At 41.8% G+C, this 25,273-nt stretch overlaps 1 protein-coding gene across 5 annotated transcripts in view; it reads right to left on the bottom strand.

The window, feature by feature from the left end:
* septin9b (septin 9b) overlaps positions 1-25,273 on the bottom strand; it is a 60,747-nt gene that overhangs the window by 21,895 nt on the left and 13,579 nt on the right. For 2 of the 5 annotated variants that reach the window (XM_068321136.1, XM_068321135.1), the window contains exon 2: positions 15,561-16,241. In XM_068321136.1, coding sequence (XP_068177237.1) covers positions 15,561-16,241 — 681 coding nt within the window. Of the gene's footprint in view, positions 1-856; positions 944-3,204; positions 3,550-15,560; positions 16,242-22,578; positions 22,786-25,273 lie in introns of those variants that run through there. The other 3 variants (XM_068321134.1, XM_068321137.1, XM_068321138.1) reach the window with 3 other exon arrangements.

Genomic DNA, 25,273 nt, shown 5'->3' on the forward strand with positions numbered 1-25,273 from the left:
TAGCCTCCAGGGCACAGAATTACATCAAAGTGACTAACCACAACTTAATTTTCTTTCCCAGCAGAGGCAACTGGCAAAGTTTGGAAATGGGGGAGTTTGTACAATTCCCTCCAGTAGAGCAAAAACTGAAATGGGAAAAAAAATTTAAAAAATGCCCCGTTTGACTCTTCAACTCTGCATGAACTTGGAAACAAATGCTCTTGAGAACAGGCACAAGAGATTGTCAATATTAAATCATGTCAAAACAGCTTGGCTCCATCAGTGGCTCGCTAATCCAGTGCACTGCATCAAAGTCAGGCTGGAAACTCAGCCTGATGTTAAGAGAGGTGAAGCTAAAGGGAAAAAACAGGCCCAGAGAGAACAGACCCCCTGAAATCCAAGATTTAAAAAAAAAAAAAAAAAAAAAGTAATAAGCGCAATCCTGACTGGTCAATACTCTCTCTCTCTTTGTGGTAGATTGATTATCCATGCATGCTGCAGAGCTGAAGACACAATGGGAGGGAGAGGGAGAAAGAAAAGGAGAGGGGAGGAGAGAAGTGTGGGAGAAGGGGAGGTGGTGAGTGGTTGTGCTCACCCTCCAAACTCTGATGGTTGGAACAATGGGGGAAACAACGAAGCGATCAAGTGAAAGCAAGATAAAATAAATTGTTTTCTATGACTTTCTTGACAGCAACACACCCTCGTAAATTCCTTCTCCACACAACCCGCTGCACACACCTGGCAAACTGTCTCAAAGCACCAACCCATCACTTTCTCCTGTCACGACGCTCTTACACCCCCTTCATCTCATTTCTCCTCATATAGCTGTTCTTTATGTTCTTAAGGCAACCATTAAACACAGAAATCAACAACTTACCTAACCCTTTCCTCTCCTTCTCTCCTCTCTTCCTCTCTCAATCACAGCTCCAGCTGGTGAGGCTGTGCTGTTGCTCGCGGGGCCACGCCCACAGCTTCGGTCATGTGACCAGCATCCCCAGTGGCTGGGAAGGCATTTGAGCAGTCACACCCCTCATTCACAGAAAGTGAATGGAGAACATTGTGGATATAGCAGGCTATCTCAAAGTGTGTGTGAGATTAAGTCAGTGGGGAATCTACAGTATGTGTGTGTCCATGCTTGTGTGTAAGTGTGGAGCCAAACTTGTACTTGTTGTGTGTCCATCTGCTTTCTCCAATCCCAACATTGTTTCACACACACACACACACACACACACACACACACACACACACACACACACACACACACACACACACACACACACACACACACACACACACACACACACACACACACATCTTCATACCTAGTCGCTGGTTGAGTCGTGACTGAATCTACAACTAAAGCAGAACAATTATGCATTTGTGGTTTGGGTTTGGTGTATGGTGTGTGTGGGGAGGAGTGGAGAAGATGGATAGCTTGATAGCTACACAGACAGACGGACAGACGGACAGACAGGCCTAACAAAAAAAATTAAACTAAAAAAAAATTCAGCTTTCAGCAGAAATCACTTCCTTCCGGTCAAAACTTGAGATGAACCACGACAGCTGGCTGGAGTGTCATTTCACTGTGAAAGCAACATATGCTGCGCACTAATGAAACATATTCATTATTATCATCAGTTTTCATTCAACTATCACATTGATTACTGCTCTACAGATTGATACTGATAGATTCATTGGAAAAATTACATCAAGTTAGCAATGGATTTTTTTTTCTTTTTTTTTCCTACAAGCTTTTTTTCTTCAGCTCACAAATCTGTCACCTCTGGTGTGGAGGAAGGACCAGAGGCAAATGTTTTAACTGCATGTAAGCATGAATAACCTTTAAAAGTAGGAAATCCTGGCATATTCCCACTTCATATCTCTCATGACTGAAGAAAACCTTTATCATCCATATCTCTCGATAAACATTGTTGTCAGCGAAACCCATGACTCATCAGTGGTGAAAGTTAACATTTCCTGTCATGGGAGCCAACATCAAAAGGGAGTTCTGCTGCATGTTAGCAGTGTTATTTTCTTACATGCTCTAAGAAGCTTTGAGCAAAGATCTAAGTAATTTAAATATGAATTTTTGGTGATTAATTATGTAAATTAAATTGCTGAAAATAAATAAATAAATGGATGGATGGGTGAATGGATGGATTGATGGATGGATGGGTGGATGGATGATGGTGATTATGAGGATGAGATTGATGATTATTGCTGTTGCTATTAAGTGATGGTTTTTATTTTATTCATTTTTTTCCATCACTACATATGAGCTAGCTGTAACTAAAGTGCTGCGTTGTCCTGGCATGTCCCATTTTGGAGATCTGTGATTGGACCAGAGGTTCTGGTTGCTGAATCACATTTGGAGCTCATTTCAGGAGTCTGTTCAGCAGAACAAGTGACTCAGTGGCACAGCGAAGAAGACAAAGTGAGAGGCTGGGAGAGAAGAGGAACATCTGGTTTTGCCTGGGTAATCTACTGGGAAGATAGCTGGGTCCGTTAGAGACTTCCTGTTGTCTTTTTTTTTTTTTCCTGCTGTGGTTGCTCTACTCCCTTGTGGTGCAAATGGAGACAACATGTGTGAGATGAATGAGGGTAGTTTATTTCAGCACCCAACAGAGTCCTCTGAGAAGAAAGCCCCCCCACCCCACCCCCACCCGATGAAATCACCAAACATACACTAGCAGCACAGCTGGGATAATCTATGTATATATTTTCGTCTTTTTTTTACATAGGCAGTAAATGCTTCTCCAGGTTTATTTCTCAGACCACATTTTACCCCAGGATTACAATAAACTGGATTTTGTGGTTAGATGATTTGCTTATGGGGAAGTGTTTGCTTTACGCTGTCTTTTGGGTTTTAAGACAGAGACACTTTCCCAACCGGATTACTCAGTTCTGCCTCAAGAACATCAACAGAATGTGTCGCTATTACGGCTTCCAACCCCCATAAAACCCTGTTCCGTTAAAATCAAGAAACACAGCAATGCTCAGGCAACAACTTGTTTATTTAGCTCAACGGAAGAAAAGAAGAATTTTAAGAGGGAGAGTTGAATATGCTGCCTAGTAAGCAGATTTGTTTTACGTAAGTAAGTAGCATTTTGGGCTAAAGATGGGATACATCGTGCCTCAGCTTGATTCCGTTAATGGAAACCAGTTGTCCCTCTTGTCTCTACAGAGTCTATGACAGTCACAAATGACAACCAAACAGATACTCACAAAGGCTTTCCGTCTCGTGGATGTCGTACATCTCACTGCAAGTACACGTCATCTCTCCTGTCAGCCTTTTTCTGTCTCTCCCTCTTCTCACTTCCAGTTTGTATTTAGCAAAAAAACCCAAAAAACTCTGATGGTGGAAAGAAGGCTTTGACGATAAGTTCCCAGCGCCTAATTTAGTTTGTTTTGTTTTTTTGTAGCAGATGCCGTTTAATTCTTCTTCTGAAATTGTTTTTTCTGTTCTTGAGATACACTTACACTGTGCATGCAAACACTGTTTCTGATGTTCTGGAGTCAAAGCCCTCCCTGATGAACAATAAACACGGCAACTCCAAGGGATCAGCCTTGTGGGAGTTCTCTGGCCCCCTTGTTGGATCTGCAGGGCCGAAGGACAGGAATGACTCAACTCAAAATGAAGAGAAGAGGTCTGATTGAACTCATTTGTGAAGTCATTACAGAGTTCCAGAAATATGTATCCATGTTATGGTGTTAATAATCTGTAACAGAAACCTTCCATTTGCAGAAACGGAGACACGTCTCTTTTTAGATGTCATCTATCGACATTGTTTTGAACATCTGAACATCTAACTATCCATTGCATGAGCAATTAGCCATAAACTTTGTACACAAGCTTTACTTGGATAATATACAAAATCACTCTGCAAGATATAATAGATGGGGTATATAAATGTAAAAGAGGCAATGATTATTGTGAGAAAAAGATATTTTTTGCTTCTGTTCTGCCTGCATTGATCTGCTGTGTAATGATATAGATTCAAATCACCCATTTTATCTTTTTCTGTATTTTATGCAGCTCTGTGTTAAGAGCCTCCCAGCAGAACCAAGTGAAAGCAAATATCTGAAATAAATAAAAAGGCTGTTAAACTACACTTCAGCATTGATTCATCATTGCTTAATCAGCTCTCCAAGGAACCATCACCGTATCTAGGTGGAGAGGTTTGTGTGCCCTAAGGATCCTGGGAGCTATGTTGTTGGGAGTCTTTACTCCTGGTAGGGTCACCCAAGGCAAACAGGTCTCAGGTGAAGGGCCAGACAAAGAATGGTTCAAAAGATCCCATGACAAATCGGAAAGGGAAAAATGTGACCCTGCCTGGAGGAAGACCGGGGCCCATGTCTGGAGCCAGGCCTAGACGGAGGGCCCGTCAGCGAGCGCCTGGTGGCCGGGTCTGCCACAGGGCTCAGCCCTCAAAATCCAGCCGGGTCTGCCGCAGGGCTCAGCCCGAAAAGGCAATGTGGATTCTTCCCACCCATGTGGACCCACCATCCGCAGGGCAGACCGATGGGGTCGGGTGCGCTGCCATATGGGTGGCAGTGACGACAGGGGGCCACAACGGGCGGCAGAAGTTGGCTTTGGGGACGTGGAATGTCACCTCACTGGCAGGGAAGGAGCTTGTGTTGGAGGTGGAGTGTTACCAGTTGGACCTGGTGGGGCTTACGTCCATGCATAGCCTCAGTTCTGGATCCAAACTCCTGGATAGGGGTTGGACCTTGTTTTAGCCCCCGGCTGAGCGCCGCTGTGTTGGAGTTTACCATGGTGGAAGAGAGGGTCACTTCCCTATGCCTTAAGGCTCTGGGGGGAAAACTCTGACTGTTATTTGTGCATATGCACCAAATATCAGTTCAGAGTATTCGGCCTTCTTGGTGTCCCTAAATAGGGTCCTTGAAGGGATCCCTGTAGGGGACTCTATTGTTCTCCTGGGGGACATCAATGCACACGTCGGCAATGATGGAGACACTTGGAGGGGCGTGATTGGGATGAATGGCCTCCCTGATATAAACCCGAGCGGTGTTATGTTGTTGGACTTCTGTGCTAGTCGCGGATTGTTCATAACTAACACCATGTTCGAACACAAGGACGCTCACAAGTGTACCTGGTACCAGAGCACCCTGGGTCGGAGGTCAATGATTGATCTTGTGATCATATCATCTGACCTTCGACCGTGTGTTTTTGACACTCGGGTGAAGAGAGGGGCAGAGCTGTCAACTGATCACCACCTGGTGGTGAGTTGGGTCCGTTGGCGGAGGAAACCTTTGGATAGACCTGGTAAGCCCAAACGAGTAGTACGGGTGAACTGGAAACGTCTGGAGGAGGACTGACGAGGCCTTCAATTCACACCTCCGAAGGAGCATCTCGTGCATCCCTGTGGAGGCTGGGGGCATTGAACCTGAATGGTCGATGTTCAAAGCTTCCATTGATGAAGCTGCAGCTGAGAGCTGTGGTCTCAAGGTCTTGGGTGCCTCAAGGGGCGGTAACCCTCGAACACTGTGGTGGACCCCAGTGGTCAAGGAAGCCGTCCGACTGAAGAAGGAGGCCTTCAGGGGCATGTTGTCCCTGGGGACTCCTGAAGCAGTTGCAGGGTACCGACAGGCCAAAAGGACTGCAGCCTCGGCTGTGATGGAGGCATAACAGAGGGTGTGGGAGGAGTTCGGAGAGGCCATGGAGAAGGACTATCGGACGGCACCAAAGTTGTTCTGGAGGACTGTCCGACACCTCAGGAGGGGGAAACGGGGGACCATCCAAGCTGTATACAGCAAAGATGGGACACTGTTGACTTTGACTGAGGAGGTTGTCGGTCGGTCAAAGGAACACTTTGAGGAACTCCTGAATCCAACTACCCCAACTGACCCGTCCTCTGTTGTAGAGGCAAAGCTGGAGGATGATGGGGGCTCAGGGTCAATCTCTCGGGTGAAGTCACCGAGGTAGTTAAACAACTTCACGGTGGCAAAGCCCCGGGTGTTGATGAGATTCGCCCGGAAATGCTGAAGGCTCTGGGTGTTGAGGGGCTGTCATGGATGACACGCCTCTTTAACATTGTGTGGAAGTCTGGGACAGTGCCGAAAGAGTGGCAGACTGGGGTGGTGGTTCCTCTTTTTAAAAAGGGGGACCAGAGGGTGTGTGCCAACTACAGGGACATTACACTCCTCAGCCTCCCTGGGAAAGTTTACTCCAAGGTGCTGGAAAGGAGGGTCCGGCCAATTGTCGAGCCTCAGATTGAGGCGGAACAATGTGGGTTCCGTCCTGGTCGTGGAACAACAGACCAGCTTTTTACTCTCACAGGGATCCTAGAGGGGGCTTGGGAGTATGCCCATCCAGTCTACATGTGTTTTGTAGACTTGGAGAAGGCGTATGATCGAGTCCCCAGGGATATACTGTGGGAAGTACTGCGGGAGTATGCGGTGAGGGGGCCTCTCCTCAGGGCCATCCAATCCCTGTACGCCCAAAGTGAGAGCTGCTTTGGGTTCTCGGCAGTAAGTCGAACTTGTTCCGAGTAGCTGTTGGCCTTCGCCAGGACTGCGCTTTAACACCAATTCTGTTTGTGATTTTCATGGACAGGATATTGAGGCGTAGTCGTGGTGAGGAGGCTTTACAGTTTGGTGGGCTGAGGATTGCATCGCTGCTTTTTGCAAATGACGTGGTCCTGTTTGCGTCATCAGCCTGTGACCTGCAGCTCTCACTGGTCTGGTTTGCAGCCGAGTGTGAAGCGGCGGGGATGAGGATTAGCACCTCCAAATCTGAGGCCATGGTCCTCAGCAGGAAATCGGTGGACTGCCTTCTCCGAGTAGGGAATTAGGTCCTTCCACAAGCGAAGGAGTTTAAGTATCTTGGGGTCCTGTTCACGAGTGAGGGAACAATGGAGCGTGAGATTGGAAGGAGAATTGGGGCAACAGGAGAGGTATTGCAGTCGCTTTACCACACTGTTGCCACAAAGAGGGAGCTAAGCCAAGAGGCAAAGCTCTCCATCTACCGTTCAATCTTCGTTCCTACCCTCACCTATGGTCATTAGCGATGGGTCATGACCGAAAGAACGAGATCGCGAATACAAGCAGCTGAAATGGGCTTTCTCAGATGGATAGCTGGTGTCTCCCTGAGAGATAAGGTGAGAAACACTGCTGTTCGCGAGGGGCTCAGAGTAGAGCCGCTGCTCCTTCGCGTGGAAAGGAGTCAGTTGAGGTGGTTTGGGCATCTGGTGAGGATGCCTCCGGGACGCCTCCCTAGGGAGGTGTTTCCGGCACGTCCAGCTGGGAGGAGACCTCGGGGCAGACCCAGGACCAGGTGGAGGGATTATATCTCAACACTGGCCTGGGAACGCCTTGGGATCCCCCAGTCAGAGCTGGTGGATGTGGCCGGGGAAAGGGACGTTTGGGGCTCCCTGTTGAAGCTGCTGCCCCCGCGACCCGACTACGGATGAGCAGTGGAAGATGGATGGATGGATAGATGGATGGATGGATGGATGGATGGATGGATGGTTAATCAGCCACAGTCTTATTTAATTTTTCAATTTTTTTTGCAGTGGCTTGCGAATACATCCAACTGGAGAAACACAAAAGTCAAAACACATTACATATTTTTAACACATGGTTTAGTTAGCTACATTTTTTCTTGCTGCTGCAAAGGATGTTTTTTGTTTTGTTTTGTTTTTTTCAATTATAGTGTCAGTTTGTTTTTCAATTTTGGTTATTTCATCTATGAAAGAAACACATCTTATTTTGTTTTATTATTGATACTCAGCAGTTTCCATTTCAGGTTTGCAATAACAAAATCTCCATTATCACAAGTAATGCAGAGGTCCAAAGTAAGCTCTGTGAAATCTGCCAAATTGACTCAACTGATGTCACATGAGTCAGCTTCAGTTAGAAACAACACATCATCAACTCTCACCAAACTATGAAGCCATACAGATGGAGCTGCACTGATATCAGACAGATTAAAGAACCCTTTATTAGTCCCCCATAGGTGAAATTATTTTTCCACTCTTGTTGTTAGTTATTACATTATTATTCTTGAATTCAGTAAAAAAGCATCACTATTACATTAGCGGCATCATCTGTAATCTGTAAATAATCTTTAGCCTGACACAAAATTGTCCAAAGCTGCTCTATAATTGAAGAGTAGGACATACAATGTAATCAGTTGTGGAGTGTGTGAGACAAAGGACACGACGGCAACGTTGTGTCTTTCTTTTTCCCCTCACATGCCTACTTCAATCACACACACACACACACACACACACACACATGCATACACACACACACACACACACACACACACACACGAATCCCTCCTCACTCTCATCATTGACTTTTAGCAGATGGTAAGACTATGGTAAAAATGGCCATCTGTCTGTCCACACACACACACACACACACACACACACACACACACACACACACACACACACACACACACACACACACACACACACACACACACACACACACACACACACTCTCTCTCTCTCTCTCTCTCTCTCTCTCTCTCTCTCTCTCTCTCCCTCTCTCTCTCTCAAAACAATAATCTCTCCAGTGCGTCTTCTATCAGGCAGCAAGTGGGCCAAACATAATTAGCAAAGAATGTGAAGAAGAATCTGACCACATTTGAACCTTCTGTCTTCACCATAAACCGTCCTGTTTTCAATAGAAAACAGCTGGCAGATGATCCACCACACAGAGACAGGCTGGTTCACAGAGCAAATACAGGACAAAAATGCACACACAAAAAATAAAAACTGCAACATTACCAAGGATTTCACATCGGCTTCAAAATAGAAATTCAGAAATTGCGTTTGAAATGATGTAGGCAGGTGTTTATTAATTCATTCTTTTGGTCAGCCATGTCACATTTACAACACTGAAAACAACATTCATCAATCAAGTTGGCGTGATTTTTGTTTCTATTTTAAGGCTCTTTACTACTTTATTTGCATGGCCAGGATAAGACACATGATTTTGGATAAATCATGTGATAAACTTGAGGGAGGTTTCACCTGAACACGAACAGTTACCAAAGATAATGTCAACTGAGACTAAATCTTATCTCTGTCTGCTTCATCGCAATTCTGACGACACATATCTTGGTATTTGTCTTTTTTCTCATGATGATGGAAAAGGATGATAAAGTGTGCATGTGTGCGGTGATGATGGGTCTCCAATGTTGTGCTGTTCACCTTAACTCTCCGTGGAAGATAAAGTGTGATCATTCTGCCAAAAGTCATATCCCCAATGGTATGAAAGGAAGTATGTCTGTGTGTATTTGCTTGAACATGCATGTTCTCTTACAAACGTAATGTGTGAATGTGCTGCTTCAAAGCACACAGAGAAAAGTGAAAGCAAAGGACTGACTTTATTGCAGTTGTGGGATTTGGCTAGATGACTGAATACGACAAATGTCTTTATGCAGTGGTGGGAAACTTCTTTAACCCTTGACTTCCCCCCAGATGCTCAGTGTAAACTTCCACTTCCGAAAGTCTCATCTGGGTCGAGGAGAATTGTGTGCGTGTGTGTATGTGTGTGTCTGTGTGTGTGTGTGTGTGTGTGTGTGTGTGTGTGTGTGTGAGCTTATGTCTATCTATCTTTGGCAGAGCGGCCTAACTCTTTCCCATTCCTCTCATCTTCACCCCCCCCCACTCTCATTGTAAGATGTTCAAGAAAAAATGGAAATCCACTCACTTCAAAGAGTTGCGAGACATTGTTTTAAAGTGAACGTCTCTCCTATTGATATATTGCAGTATTAAAAACATTCATAAAATATGAACGGAAAAAGTTTGACATATGTGTGATGGACTCATTTCCGCACTAATACCCCACAGCAGTCCGAGCTCCTGACTTGTTTGATAGAGCTTATTCAAGGAAGAAAAATGTTCTGTCCTCTGACAGAATAGATGACAGCAGTAAAGTTAATATTTTCATTGCGTGTTTGATAAGTGGACTAGTTTTCATGAAGAGGAAATACAGCTTTAAACCCATTATAACAGATTTACACCTGCCTCACACTGCCCTCTGGTGACTTACTATAAAAACACAACAATAGCAAAAGCTATCTGTAATATACTGTACAGTACTTGTAATATAATATAAGAATCCCAATGAATTTTCAGGAAACATTTCAATCTAACCTAAAAAATATATAAATGAAATGCTGTGTAACGATATTAGCTCATCTGCTGTGGTCCTCTTCATCAATAAGTCCTGATGAGACAGCAGGAAAACCAATACGCAGATGACATGTTCCCTAATTTCAATTCATTATCTTTTATGCTTCTGTTTCAGGGTGAATTCCATCTTTTTCTCGAGCTACTGTACTTATTTACACACTATTTACTATGAAAAGTTCAACGTACAAGCTGGAACAGATTCTAAAGCAGTAGGTTTTATTTATACGCTTATTATATAGCACTTGCAGGGAAACTTGTGGTTTGACCTAAAGCCATTCCAAGCATTTTTAAGTCACATTTAACTTTTAAAGTGGTCAGTGAGCATGGGACATTCAACATTATAATTACAGTATACTGCTTGTTTCAAGAGAATTATAATAATACAAAAGTTTAGGATGCACAGTAAAATAAGGGAATATGACTGTGACAAAATATCTCCAGAGCACCTTCCAGAAAACAGGTGATGCGCTTCAGCAAAAGCTTTCAAGAAATTTGAAACCATCAATTTAAGAATGAAAAGCCATTAAAAAGTTTTCACCTAACTTCAAAAATGTGGTCATGTACTGAATTTTGTTATTTCTTGTCCACTGTCCACATTCCCAACCTGGCTAAGATGCCATTAGCTGAGAAGCTCGGCTGCATGTCAATGAGCAAAGACTGTACAGAACTCCAGTAGCAAAGGTTTTTTTGGATTCATAAATCAATTCAACATAATTTTTATGGTGTGGATTTTACACATTTATTGCAAAAGATCACATAATTAGTGTGCCCCACACAATGGACATAGGAAGAAGTGGTTTCCATCCACCCGGTCTTCGAAGTCTGCAGATTAGTTTGTGCATCAAAAGTTTTCTAGAACAAAAAAAGGCTCAGATTGTTAAATGTTGAACCATTACTGTAGCGTCAATCACTTTCAAATAACACATTAACTGTGTGATGCTGGGATAAAGGCAAGTAATTAAACTACTGGGAATATTCAGAACTTATTCAAACATCATTACGAATGAGTATTCCAGGGCCTCAGAGCTTTTTCAGCTTTGTATGGAATTAAGAATGATTACATTGACGACTATCACAAGTTCCCTTTCCTTTTTCTCTGCTTTCTCTCCTTTTTTTTTCTGGGTAATTTGGCAGGTCATGCTGGTTAATGGTCTAGGATCAGTCCAGAGTATCTACACTGGGACGGGTTTGACCTCGGATATATCTTTGCCTGAGGGTTCCTGTACGTGTGTGGGTGTGTCGATGAAAGATAACTAAAATAAAACTCTGTGTGTGTGTGTGTGTGCACGCACGCACGTGCGCTCTCCTGACCTATGGGCAGGCAGAGACAGATCACACCCTTACGCCGGCCCCTCCACCACTCGTTCAGAGAAGGTCAGTCCAAATAAAAGACAAATGGCTTGTCTTGCTCTTTTCTCCGTAATTACTACACCTCAATTAGGAAAACAAATGTACTGCAAGATAATCTGTTTATTTAGGCAAAAAGAACACATTCCATGTCACTATACAGAATGAATTGGCTCTTGTCTTCACAATCACAAGAGGAGGACAAGAGATGATGACACCACATGAAGTGGTCCTTCAGTAGCAACCTTTAAATACACATCTTGCCATTCAGCAGAAAACAGAACTGTTCATACCCTAGCCTCGATTTCTTAGGAGAGACGGAAAATATGAACGGATAACTACACGACTGTTGTTCCACAATACTTCTCCCTACACTGCAATAAGGCGGCGAAGGAGTTGATAAATGAGGTTAGAGGAGATATCTCACTGTTATCATCGTGATCCAACTCCTCAGTGACCTCAGCAGAGTTTAGCTATAACAAAAGAAAATAAGACAAACTCCGTGTATGTTGAAAAAGGACATCAAGTATGTTTTTCTAAAATACAGCTATTTCATCAGCGGCTTGCTGTTTAAAAAGATTGAAAACAACCACTACATTAATAACTGTCAGTCAATAGCAATGACAGCTTTGGATGGAAAAGGTTCTGCCGGTGAAACAGTTTCTTATATCTGTAAAGAGCAGAGAAATGTGTTGCTTCTGACCCTGGTTAATCTAGGCTTTTCTGTCCAGAGATGTTAGATAGAGCTCCCTCTGAAGTGTTTGATGGATTGATGAACAGCAGGCCTGCCTGTCAAGATAAGACATAGCAAAGGCCTAGATACTGATCAGAATGAGCCTGGTGTCTTTAGTTGTAATTCTAAACTGGATCCTGATGAAGCAGCAGATTGAGGAATTTCTTTTGTCGCTTCAAAGATGGCAAGACAGAGCGTTTTTGAACATTTTTGTCAGTTATAAACTACAAACTATATTTGATGGATGACTGTGAAACTGGCTGGGAGGGTTGGGATTAGGATGGATGAGACAAGCTCAACAAAAAGGTCTACCTCTCCTCTGACCTCTGCAGAGTGGGGTTGTCAAACCACAAAAAAAAAAACAAAACTTGTCAGTTATCCTCCAACAATTGTAGGTCGCTTTATAGTATGTGTGTGTCCACACACATTTTCCATGCTGACCTTCCACATAAACACCGTAGTGTATCTTTAAGATCAAAGTGCACTGAAACATTTGCTAGGAAGTTGAATGAGTTAGATCACATGAGTCCTGAGAGAGGAAGTGAACCGCATTGAGGTCGCACAGCAGGGTGAACAATCACACTGACGGAACACGGAAGGAAGCACAGGATTCTGTGGTTTTGTGTGCGTGCTCACAGATGATGTGTGATGTCATTTCCTCCTGGAAAAACTGAATGGGCAGGAAAATGTTTTATCTAGAAGACTTCAAAAACACAGCTGACAGTCATATGGAAAAATAGTTAAATAACACTGGATTAGATGATCTTTTTAATATTTGTTATTAACTTGAAAAAACACCAAAATTAAGAGCAATATTATTTTAGTTAAAAAGTTCCTCTCTGCTAATACAAAAAAAAATACATTCATGCCTTGACATAACAGGAACACGTATGGAGCAAATACACGGCACAGGAAAATCTGTGGCTGCACAGCTACAGGGTTGTTGTAAAGTCCTTTCCAGCTCTCTTGATAATATGTTAGAGCAGAGCAGGGTGGGCCCAGTTAGAGGCCCCAGCCCTCCAGGCAGGTCACCCATCATTTAGGCTCCTATGGATCCTTCTCTGTGAACAAACAAGGGGCTACGACCCCCATAACCTAAGAGAGAACCGTGTAAAGGTTTCAGCACACAAGCGGACTACAAATTTATAGTCATGTGAAACAGAAATATTATGGGTACAGTAGAATACGCTGACAGTCTCACACACAGTGAGATGCTGAGACGGTGAATATACTGTGGGAAATCTGACTGCAAAGCATCTGCCAAATAATACAGGGCTGTAACTCAGTTCGAGTTGAGCATAATGCAAAAACCAATATAACATACATGGTCAATGTGAACATGATTGCACACATTTCCAAGTATAAATACAAGGTATAGTATAGTATAGTATATTATACAGTATTAGATTATTGTATAGTATAGTATAGTATAGTATAGTATAGTATAGTATAGTATAGTATAGTATAGTATAGTATAGTATAGTATAGCATAGCATAGCATAGCATAGCGTAGTATGGTATAGTATAGTATAGTATAGTATAGTATAGTATAGTATAGTATAGTATAGTATAGTATAGTATAGTATAGTATAGTATAGTATAGTATAGTGTAGTGTGGTGTGGTGTGGTGTGGTGTGGTGTGGTGTGGTGTGGTGTAGCGTGGCGTGGCATGGTATGGTATGGTATAGTATAGTATAGTATAGTATAGTATAGTATAGTATAGTATAGTATAGTATAGTATAGTATAGTATAGTATAGTATAGTATAGTATAGTATAGTGTAGTGTAGTATAGTGTAGTATAGTATGATATAGTATAGTGTAGTATAGTATAGTATAGTATAGTATAGTATAGTATAGTATAGTATAGTATAGTATAGTATAGTATAGTATAGTATAGCATGGCGTGACATTCATTTTCTGTGACTACACTAAGCTATGCATTGAATATTATGATATTTCCCAATTTACATGAAATCATGACAAATAAGAAAGTTCTGCATGTTGCTGTATCATACTACTGTACAAACTGCAGAATGTAGTTACCCTGAAGTCCGAATGTGTCTGTGTTGCATAGAGTTTTACTGCAATTGTAGCACTAATTAAGATTTAACAACCATGCTGTTGTAGAGTTGCCATGGTTGGGCTTTCATCACATAACAAAAACCACCATGGCTCCAATAGTGCATTACGAACAGACATGAACAACCACAAATACAGACATTCAGTCTGCTATTCCCACTTACACACATGCCTCCAAGGACATGGTAACTGATATTACTGACAGACTTGCAGACATGAGACCAATCAAACAAACTGCTCCTATTACTGACTTTTTTCTGAGTGAGAGATCTGTTGCTTGTGTAAGTGCATTAAGAATATAGAAGAAGCAGGAAGATATGAAAAAAAGGGGAAAGTCTAAATGAGTCAGTCTGGATGAAAGGTAATCTGGAAAATTTGACTTTTTTTTTTTTTTACACAGCGGGATTTGAAAACATCATCCATGTTCTCTTCCAATCAGAAAATGTATACTGGGTTTATTACAATTCAAGATACAGTAGTCCCACTGAACAAGTAGTGTACGTGCAAATTAGGTGGCAAGGGATAACAAACTGAATTCCAGCAAAGTACTTTTTTGATTTACCAACAACCCAACAATTTCACAGGATTCCATGTGAGTTTCTAAGGAAAATATGAAATACAAAAGAATTAAAGGATGTCTGCAAAGCTGTGCAAGAATCAGGCTACTCAACCATTCATCCATCCTCTTTCCACACTAGACTCTTTCACCGTAAATGAGAAACAACTAAACAAACAAACTACATTATCTAATTTAGGTCAACTGAATTTGTCTTTGTCATAATTAAAAACATAGATTGTATGTGTTTAACTCTCAACCACAAAGCTACGCATGGAATTCTTGGGTGTTGCATCTGCCTGATAGACGTACCCACGAGTTCCAGTTGAAGACAAGTCAGTTAATGGAGGCCTGATTCTAAATGAATACTGAATGAAAGATAACAGAGTAAGCATTTTTGCTTTGTTTCACTAACAGTGTATCCGATAGCAACTACATCTGGCTTTCCACTAACAGAATGTAACCTGTAACATCTGTAACCATCAGTGATGACTGATCAGCATGACCACAATTTTAAACAATCAATTTTTACACCAGGACTCACAATGGGAAGACAAGCAGGGATCAATGGGGAAAAACAGTAATAAATCTAATTGATATACACTTTGCAAAGTTCTCCTCCAGGCTTTCTTTAAACCCTCAAGTCACATTTAGAACAAGTTTGGGTAAGTTAAGATTAAGTGGACTTACTGTCAGGGTTTGGAGATTTTCGTCCAGCGTGACTCGGCGAGGAGCAGCGGAAAGTGGTAATGATGGTGCTGTGATGAGGATTGGGGTGGTGTGGGTGGTGCACTGCTGCGTGGTGCCCGTTGCTTTCTGGGGGAGCTTTGGTGATGCTGATGTCAGGTTTACGGACATCTCCGGGGCTGGGAGGCTCAAACTTGCGAGTGTGATTCTGCTCAGAGGTCCGGCTGACCCCGTTGTTGTTATTGTTGCCCTCATTGCGACGCATCGCTGGGGAATCAGTAGGTGTTTTAGCAAAAGTGACCTCCCTCTTGTGGCTCATCTCAGGGGTCCTGGAGTGGCCCAGGACTTCTGGGCGTTTCAGTGCACTATTGGTCGCAAAGCGTGTAGAAGCAGGGCTGGTGATGTTATCAGCCTGCTTGCTGGAGGAGGAAATATCAATGGAGAGTTCAGAGCGGCGCGACACAGGCTCTGGGGTCTTGGAGCCTCCTCCACCCATGATGGAGCGGGGTTGGGTATAATTGAGGTTGTTGTTGTTGGTGGCTGGAGAAGCCGTGCCCAGGTCACGATAGTAGATGCTGGTGGGAGACATGGCGTTACGGTGAGGTGAGCTGGTGGTCCGGCGTGAACCGGGGGAGGTGTGAGATGAGGTGTCGACATCCTCCACTTCAAAGGACCTCTTGAGAGCTGTATGTAAGGGACAAACACAACAGTAAGCGACATGACTGATTTATGCACCAGCTGTAGGGTACTATAATGCATATCACAGCTGATAAAGCCATTTGAAAAGCTGCAAAATATCTCATAATGCATAAAACCATGAAAAGAAGCCTTCATTGTACATTGGTGAGACAGTGCACAAAATTAGCTGCATTATCCAATAGGAAGACGATGAGCGTTGGATTCACCTCCTGGGAAGAGTGCACCAACTACGAGTCAACTTTAATTGGATTCGCACTGTGGATTTGCTTTGCAATGCCAAACACTTCACACACACACCATGAAGAACATCTCCTAATTCCTATTATGTTCCTACAGTGTTGATAATTTCACCCATTTGTGGTTTGTGGTGGGTCTGCATCTGCACTTTTCTCCATGTATTACCGTTGTGTTCAAAGAACTTAGAAAGCAATAAGCTTGTCTTACGAGTATGTATAAATGTTTATTTTTAAGCAACAAAACCCACAGGGTGGGTGGAGCTCATCACAGACCGTGTTAGTCTGAGACAATAAGGATGTTCTATTGTTTTTGCGGGAGTTAATGGGTCACTGCTTACATCTTTCTCATGTCTAAGCTTATGATGAATTGTGCCACAAATCTTAACACCCTACTTCATGAAACCCCTTTACCTCGGGCTATGAACTATATATAAAATACAATATATTTATATATATACATATGTACATATACATGTACATATATATTCATATATTATATTTTATATATAGTTCATAGTTCATTTTTTATCTCTCTCTCTCTCTCTCTCTCTCTCTCTCTCTCTCTATATATATATATATATATATATATATATATATATATATATATATATATATATATATAAAAATATATGACAAACTTAAAAATTTCTTAGTGGTCTCCAAACCCGAATAGCCAGTGGGCTGTGTCCTTCTTTCCCCTGCTCTACACTGCAGTATTTTTTATGATTACTAAGAGGGAGTCCAGGGTTGTGGCTACTTTAAAGCTCTGGCCAGAGAATAAGTTGTTCTGCCAGAATTGGTCTGCAGATTTAATAAGTTGCTGAAAGGCTGCAATGCATGTTTTAAGACTGCATGAAGCACTCATTTTCACCTCCCCTGAGAGCCTCAACACTTCAGGAAAGCGTGCACACTTTAACATCACTTGGCACTTGCTGCAGACTTGAGTTACATTTTGGAAGTGATGTAAATATAAGAACCGAAGCTGAACATTGAGAGAGCATCCGGATCCACATTCATGAGTTATTCTGAAAAAAAAAAAAAAAGAGAGAGAGCTGAACGGAGACGTTCTGCCAGTGACCTGTTAAGTGTTCTTAGATTAGTACGTCTGTGCTTCACTACTCTGTGATTATATGCCCTCAGGCTGAGGATTACAGTAGAGAACTTGAGTGCTTTCCTCTCAAGCCATTTATTTGTATTTAGAGGCTGAGCAGTCAAGGGTATATGATTTAAGAGCAGAAGTGAATTTGAATCACCCTGGGCTTTAATGTTGTATGAGAATACAGAGAAAGAAAGAAAAAAAGTCATCCAGGGCATCACTCACTCATGAACACTCATCTCCTGTTTTGTTTAATTTTGGTTTTAAGGACTTCCCATACTGTATGCCCTCTCCATCTTATGGTAAAAGGATCATGCCAAAGATGTTTTACTTCCACCCATGGTTGTCTTCGCATTTTTATACTTAGAGAATAGGATCGCAGAGCCTGAGGAAGAACATTTGTGTGAGACTCACAGAATGAAGGAGTACCATTCCCATTGAAACAACATTCCAATATCATGCGCTGGAAATGAGAGATCCATTCTACCTTAGAAGAACCTCATTAACAGCAGCTTGGAGTCTTGTCTTTACAAGTCCCACCACTACCTATCGCTGCCAGAGTCCAGTATCTCCCAGTGTCGTATGAAAGATAGTGTAGCGCAAACAATTTAGTACAGGACAAAAACAAAAATCAGCCAGCTTGTCCTTACTTAAGGTTCATGGTCATTTGTGCTAATACAGCCCAGGTGTTAGGCTGTGCTGCCTTTTTATCAGCAGTGTCATCACGTTTCTCTCAACTACTATGTCAGCCCAGATGCACTAATAGGAGATAGGCAACAGTAGGAGGGAGGAAAACAGAGAGACAAGAGTGAAAGGAGGAAAAGGGAGACTGGATATGTTACAGAATGGGAGGGTGAAGGTGAAGTTAAAACAAGTCAAGATAAAAACTGCAGCTTATTGTGTTCACTATCACCGGTATTAGATTGGAGTGGCTGAGAAAAATGCTCTCAGCCCAATCCCATTACAGTGAAAAGCTTGGTGATGCTACATGCATAGCGTGGCCATTAAAAAAAAAACCAGGAAAAAACAAAAAACACCTGTCCATGTTGTTGTATTATTGGGGAAATGTGAGGAAATAGTCACACAAGTACTGTATTTCAAATTTAAAGTCTTTTTTTCTTTGTTAAAGTGATTAAAGGTTCAGACTGTAATTTGTCAATTTAATAGGTCCTAGCCGACAGCTCCACTTCATTTTTGTAAACTCAATTAGATTAACTGAGTAGATAAATCTGCAACTGTTTAAGAGGGAGCATGACACACAATGTGGTGAAGCAGTAAACTAAAAACACTAAACCATTATTAATTATGGATATATCGTATGTAACCTTGAACTCTCGGTACATTTTGTAATGCTAGCTGGATGTGGTGGAACCAGGGAGTATCCCATTTGACAAGACAAGGCCAGATATCAATTGACTTTCAAGCAATTCTATTTTACTTGGTTATGTGAAGCCTTAATGCATCACTGTCAAGCACCCCCGCTCCCCACCCCTCCTACTGCCCCGGTGCTGGTGTTTGGTTTACTGATGCTGACCAGGAGCGGTGCAGCTCACTGTGCAGATTTACTGTGTGGTTCCCTCCTGGTCTGGCCAACACCCTGCAAACAGCACAATGGAATTCTGGAAGTACTGGAAAAATGTTTGGCAAAGAGGGAAATACAGAAGATGTAAATTAGTACAGATTCTGGGTGAAAATATTTCTTTTGTTTCAGGCATGCTGTATTACCAGATGTTTAAAAGGAGGATGTGATTCCTAAATAGAAACAGTTTCACCCCTGATTAGAGATCTTAGAGTGCAGAAACACACAAAAATGCATGCACACACACACACACACACACACACACACACACACACATGCACACACACAATCATATAGTCATTCAGGCAGCTGTTGAATTGCCGGTGCTTTGCTTCAGGCTCTTGCAGCCTCAACCTTTGACAGGTGAAGCCTTGTTCTGTTCCTTTGATCAACCACTGCTTAACTATCCAGTTCATTAACAGATTGATTTACATCAGTGAGCACCGATGGTATAAAGCAGCGACCGCATTCCACTAAACACCTGTTGACAAAGTGTTTCAGTGAAGTTCTGATATTAAAAAAAAAAGTGTGAGGAGAGAAATAGTATTTGCTGTTATGGACTGATGCAGAAAAAAACCCCAACAGATTAAACATGTGAATTATCAGAGAACTGTTAGTGACCTCAAAACAGGATTAAAAAAAAAAAGAAAGAGAAAATCAAGCCAACCATGTTTTACAGTATGACTCACAGCCCCCCAACACAAAAGAAAAGCATATGCTCCAGTGGGGAGGGGAAGGAGGGGGGGGGGATGCTATTCAAAGAAGGTGAGTAAGGCAGGACACTGAATCTGACAGTAAATTACTAGGTAGAGAATATGATGGTGCAGCTCGAGTGTCTTTCTGTGAATATGTGTAACGTGTGTGTGCGTGCGTGTGTGTGTGTGTGTGTGTGTGTGTGTGTGTGTGTGTGTACATGTCTGTGTGACATGGTGTCAAAGGGAAGAAAGAAAGGCTTATGTAAAAAAAAATAAAAAAAATAAATACAGTTAATCCAGAATCAGATTCCTGTATAATTGGACTAATGTGTGCCCTTATTCTGTTTATCACAGTTTTAACATGAGAAACTTAAGGCTTGAGAAAAGTGATGTATTTAAACAAATTACTTACTCAAACCAACTTAATAACACACTTGCCTTGCTGTCAGGTTTACAAAATTGTACCACACACATGCACCCTCTCCATCCCAGTGTTAATTTCCTCTCCATGTCCACAAGCCACAGAATGGCAATTCTAAGAAGATAATCAGGACAAAATGCCTTGAAGCTCAGTTTAGGTTGGCAAACAAAGCATGAGCCCATGTTGGACTGTACAAAGACTTTCTCAGTGTATAAATGTGGGCTTAATCTAAACTATTTCTTTTCTTGTGACTCATGTGTTTAGATTTGGCAGAGACTTTTTTTTTTTTACCTTTTAGAAGATCATAGGCCAAATAATGTTTCAGTGTGTAGTTGTTATGGTGGTTTCTATCATCCATTTTCCATAACACTCCCACATAACAGTCCATCCAAGATGTATTATTACATCTTAAGTATGGTCACCAATTACATTGACTTTCCCTGTATTTCATTCTCACGGTGAGATACAGTCCAGTGCAATGCACTGGAAAACATAAAGCTCTCTTAAAATATAGGGTTTTACTCAGCCAAGTTTGTTGTGCTCTTCACTCCACAGCTGTTTCTCCCAGATGGAAAGACTGGAAACGTTGACCAGTAAGATCTACTGGTGAGGGACATTTAACAGTCACTACTGGGACTACATTTAATGCAAAGACGGCAAAGACGGACCTTGTATGTTCCATACTGATACAGGACATATCTTTTTGGTTGCTTTCATTAAATTTCCCATTTTTATTTTTTGCATTAGTTTTTTTTAAAATTATTTTACTTATAATAGTTGAAATAAACATACTATCTAGATGCAGAGAATAGATAGACAGGCAAAAACTGTATCCAAGATAGACGCCCCTCCACTACTGGAAAATCTCATGTGTACTCATCTGTACGGACCATTGCCTCTACTGTAGCAGAATAAAATCAGAATAGCATTTAAATTTACTTAATTTCAATGTATCTAAAACAAAAACCAACAAAATCATAAAATTAATGAACGTGACTGACATCTTCACACAAGGAAACATATCAATGGCTTCTGATGCTAGAGATTATCTTTGAGTATCTCAATCACGCAAAAAAAAAAAAAAATCACTGACCAAAAAAAGCAAGAATGAGTTCAATCAAAGGGTTTTGCATTTAAAAACTCTAAAATACTCGCATATTCCTCTCATCTACTTCAACTTTGTCAAATTTATTTTTATGACATATTGTCCACTTTTTCTGTTCTCTTTGTTCAACTGATCTCTTGAAAAGGTTGTTAATGGACATAGATGAAATTCTGTACAGGGAAGTTTGACGTGGTTCTGAATATTAAATGCGGACTCAGGATCACTTTTTCCCTTTCTTCATTGTAAATTGGGGATAAAAATATTTAGAGACACGACTGCTGGCAATACTTAGCAGCAATAACGCAAAATCTCCATCCTTCATATTGATTTCTTTTACTTAAAAAGGGCACTAGTTATAATAAAAGTAATTAAACAGATCAAGATGAACCATTATTAAATTATTTTGTTCTTTACATTTTCAAAGTCATGGAAGCAGGTGATATATCCTAACGTGGAAGAAGGAAGATCAGAGCACAGTGACATCATTATGATGACATCACATGGTAAGTCCTATACCATTCATAAGTGACTGATTTATGAATACGTAGTCTAGTGATAACTACATGCATAAGTTTAGGGCTGAGGTGAAATATTAATCTTTTTCAGACTACTGTTCTCAGTATCTCAGCATCAGGCCAAAGGGCACCTGGAGGGGCTCGTTCTGTGTAGAGGAGGAACAGGAAAGAAGTGTGAAAAAACACATAATGATGGGGGGGAAATGGAGGACAAAGGGAATCAATGCCAGCTCCACACTAGCTTAGTAAACAATGGAGAGACATAGCTACAAATGTGATATGAGGGGTGAGACAGATGTAAGCTCTTGATGCTGAGGTTTCCTGTCTTCTTCTCATTGCCTTCAGCTAAAAACGTTCCGGTGCTTCAGTAGTGTGGTGTCAGCACTGTTTTCATTTCTATTACTGACATAACTTGTGTCTAATCAATAACAGACTTTAGCCGACGGGAACTTGGCTCGCACAAGCCCACCACCCTGTTTTTAAAAGCAGACACACACACACACACACACAAGTGTAACACAAGCGTTCATAAACAATACTGTAAATAAAGCCTCACAAAGTCCAAAAATATCAGTGAGTATCAAAACTTTTCAACTGGAACAGTATTCTGACAGATGTAGATGCTTATCAGAAAAACATCAACACAAACATTATAAGTGAAAGGAAAGAACTAACCTTCAAAATCAGAAATAATTCCCTCCAAGTGTGGATTGATTCCAGAATCAGACATTTTTAAAAAAAATTTTTTTTGCAGGCAACTTCAGGTTTTTTTTTTAGTAACTATCAACAAGCTCCCTCCTTATTCTCAATAACGTCAAAAATATGAATAAAGCGTCTTCAACTCTTCAAGGAGCAACTTCTGTCTTCACACTAACTTCTCTATATCGCTGCACGTCTGAGAGAGCGACAAGACAAACCTCCTCCCTTCTCCTCCCCTTCTGGAAACACACTCCCGCTTTCTTCCTCATGTCCTGTGTGCATGTGTGTGTGTGTGTGTGTGTGTGTGTGTGTGTGTGTGTGTGCACGTGTGAGTGTGTGCATACGCATGCATGTCTCCCCTTCCCCCCACACACTCACACATGTACATGCGAGCACTCAAACAGACAGAAAATCTTGTCACTCCGAGACCCTTTCAATCAGAGAGTTCATACATTTCTAATATTTTAATTCATGCCACACAGTCCCTTCATTTAACAACCAGACATGATCCTCTACTAAAACGGTGTCTCTTAATATCACCCCTCAGGGAAGAGAAGCTTCACATTCTCCAAGCTGCAGAGTGACGCGGCAAGTGAGAGTTTAGGGGCTTCACTTTTGAACAAATTGTCAGGCATGATAATTAAAGTACCGTCACATCTGCGATGGCAAGTTTCCTGTGACAGCGATTCTTCCCTAGGAGGAAGGGCGACATTAGGTCACGACAACGACAGCCCTCAAGAAATACAGGAGGACTCAAGCACCAACCTGCCCTGTGTGACACAAGAAAGTAAGAATTTGAGCTTGGTGGACACTTCTGACCAGGAAATCTAACACTGCTGGAGGGGGGCACCGACGGCATTTCACCCTTTCATGTGGTGAGTATGGTTGTAACTTTGTGTTTGAAGCTGCTGTGGCCAAATTGTTCTTAAGATACAGAGAAATCAAGTTGAAAAGAGATGAATGCCAGTTTGATTTCCATTGTGTCTCTGTGGGATATGATGCATTAATCTTCCATAGTAACTTGCACATGGTGACTATATTATTAAGATGTGATGAGTGAGATGATTTTTATCAACCTCCTGGTTAAAGTCTGGTTCTGGGTCACTTTTACTTTTCCTCACTTCCACTGCAGGTCAAAAAAAGTAAATGAAAAGCCTTGTCTAACTATAATAAAGAACAGGAAGTTGGCCACTTCCAGAGTTGATACTGTCATCAGAAACAATAAATCAATGGTTCAGTCGCAGTCAGCGCATTGCACATTCACACACACCGCTTTATTCTTTATTTAAGGGGTACCAGTAGGATGCCAAGCCCACCCAGTAGCCTTTAACCCTAACACCTGAGGGGCTGATGGCAACACAACAATACACTGTGTGTTTATGATGCAGTCTGGTTATTTTGTGCAACTCCTGAAAAGGTGTCTTAGGACAAGGAACAGAGTATGACACACACACACACACACACGCGGTGTGTTCACACAGTGTGTAGTCTCAGGATTTACTGCCTCCTAAATCCATAAATCACAGGACTTAAGTGGGTAGAGGATCTGTTTCCCCCAGTTGCATGTTGTCTTCTGTTATGCGATCAAGCTTTGAGTGCATCATGTTAGTGTGCATATAAATACAGACACGTTTCCTTTATGGTGTGTTTTTTTATTTTTTTATTTTACTGGTTTTGGCCAACATGAAGGGTTTTGTACACAGAGCACCTCAGTAGTGTGACCATTGGAATGAGTATACTTTCACTTGTTGTATATACATGTTAAACATTTATACAGTTTTTATTTATGTGTGTGTGGGTGTGTGTTAAGCACGCCAAAGTGAGGAGCCCCTCAGTGCCCATGCAGTCCCAAGTTGGTTGCTGTAAACCATATGCCACAAGTCTCTACAGTGCTCAATTAAACCAAAACACATGGTGTGTGAAATACGCACATCCCACTGCCAGTGTGTACTTATCTAAAGATGGATACAGACTCTGGACCAGCTGCAAGGCAAACCTGAGTGACGGAATGAAGGAAACCTCCATAACAACATCTGGAGACGTGTGTACTGTATATGTGCATGTGTGTGTGTGTGTGTGTGTGTGTGTGTGTGTGCGTGTGTGTATGTGTGTGTTACATTATGTGAGTGTGAACTTGGGTACATTTGTGGTTCTCTGTATCCAGCTGCAGACAGAGAGACTTCTGCACGTTGTGAGTTAAATCTACTAAAAATCATTATATTCATTTTCCTATGGTGCTGAGAGCTGCACTTTTTTTTTTTATACTTGGCATTATGAACAATTCTTGGTGTAATTCTGGAACCTTGTCCGCTGTTGCAGGTCGCAGGGTAGTGGAGCCCATCCCAGCCGACTGGGGGTGTGAGGCAGAGGACACTCCGGACAAATCCTAACATGTAGGCACTTATTTATGGTCTTTGGAACAATGCAAAAAAAAAAAAAAAAAAGTATAAAATGTCACCAGTAAGCAGTGTTCCCTCTAAGCCGTGCACATGCACAGTTGTGCACTGCTTGCACATTCTCAGCACACAAGAAAGTTTATGTAGCGCACAGAATAGAATTCGATACAAACATATTAAGTGATTTCTAATGTTAGACCTAATTAATTAGACCAATAATATTGTTTCTGTACCATTTTGCATTGTAGCTGAGTGAGTGACAGTGTTTCCAGCCA

Source organism: Antennarius striatus, chromosome 8 (genome assembly GCF_040054535.1).
Source record: "Antennarius striatus isolate MH-2024 chromosome 8, ASM4005453v1, whole genome shotgun sequence".
NCBI lineage: Eukaryota > Metazoa > Chordata > Actinopteri > Lophiiformes > Antennariidae > Antennarius > Antennarius striatus.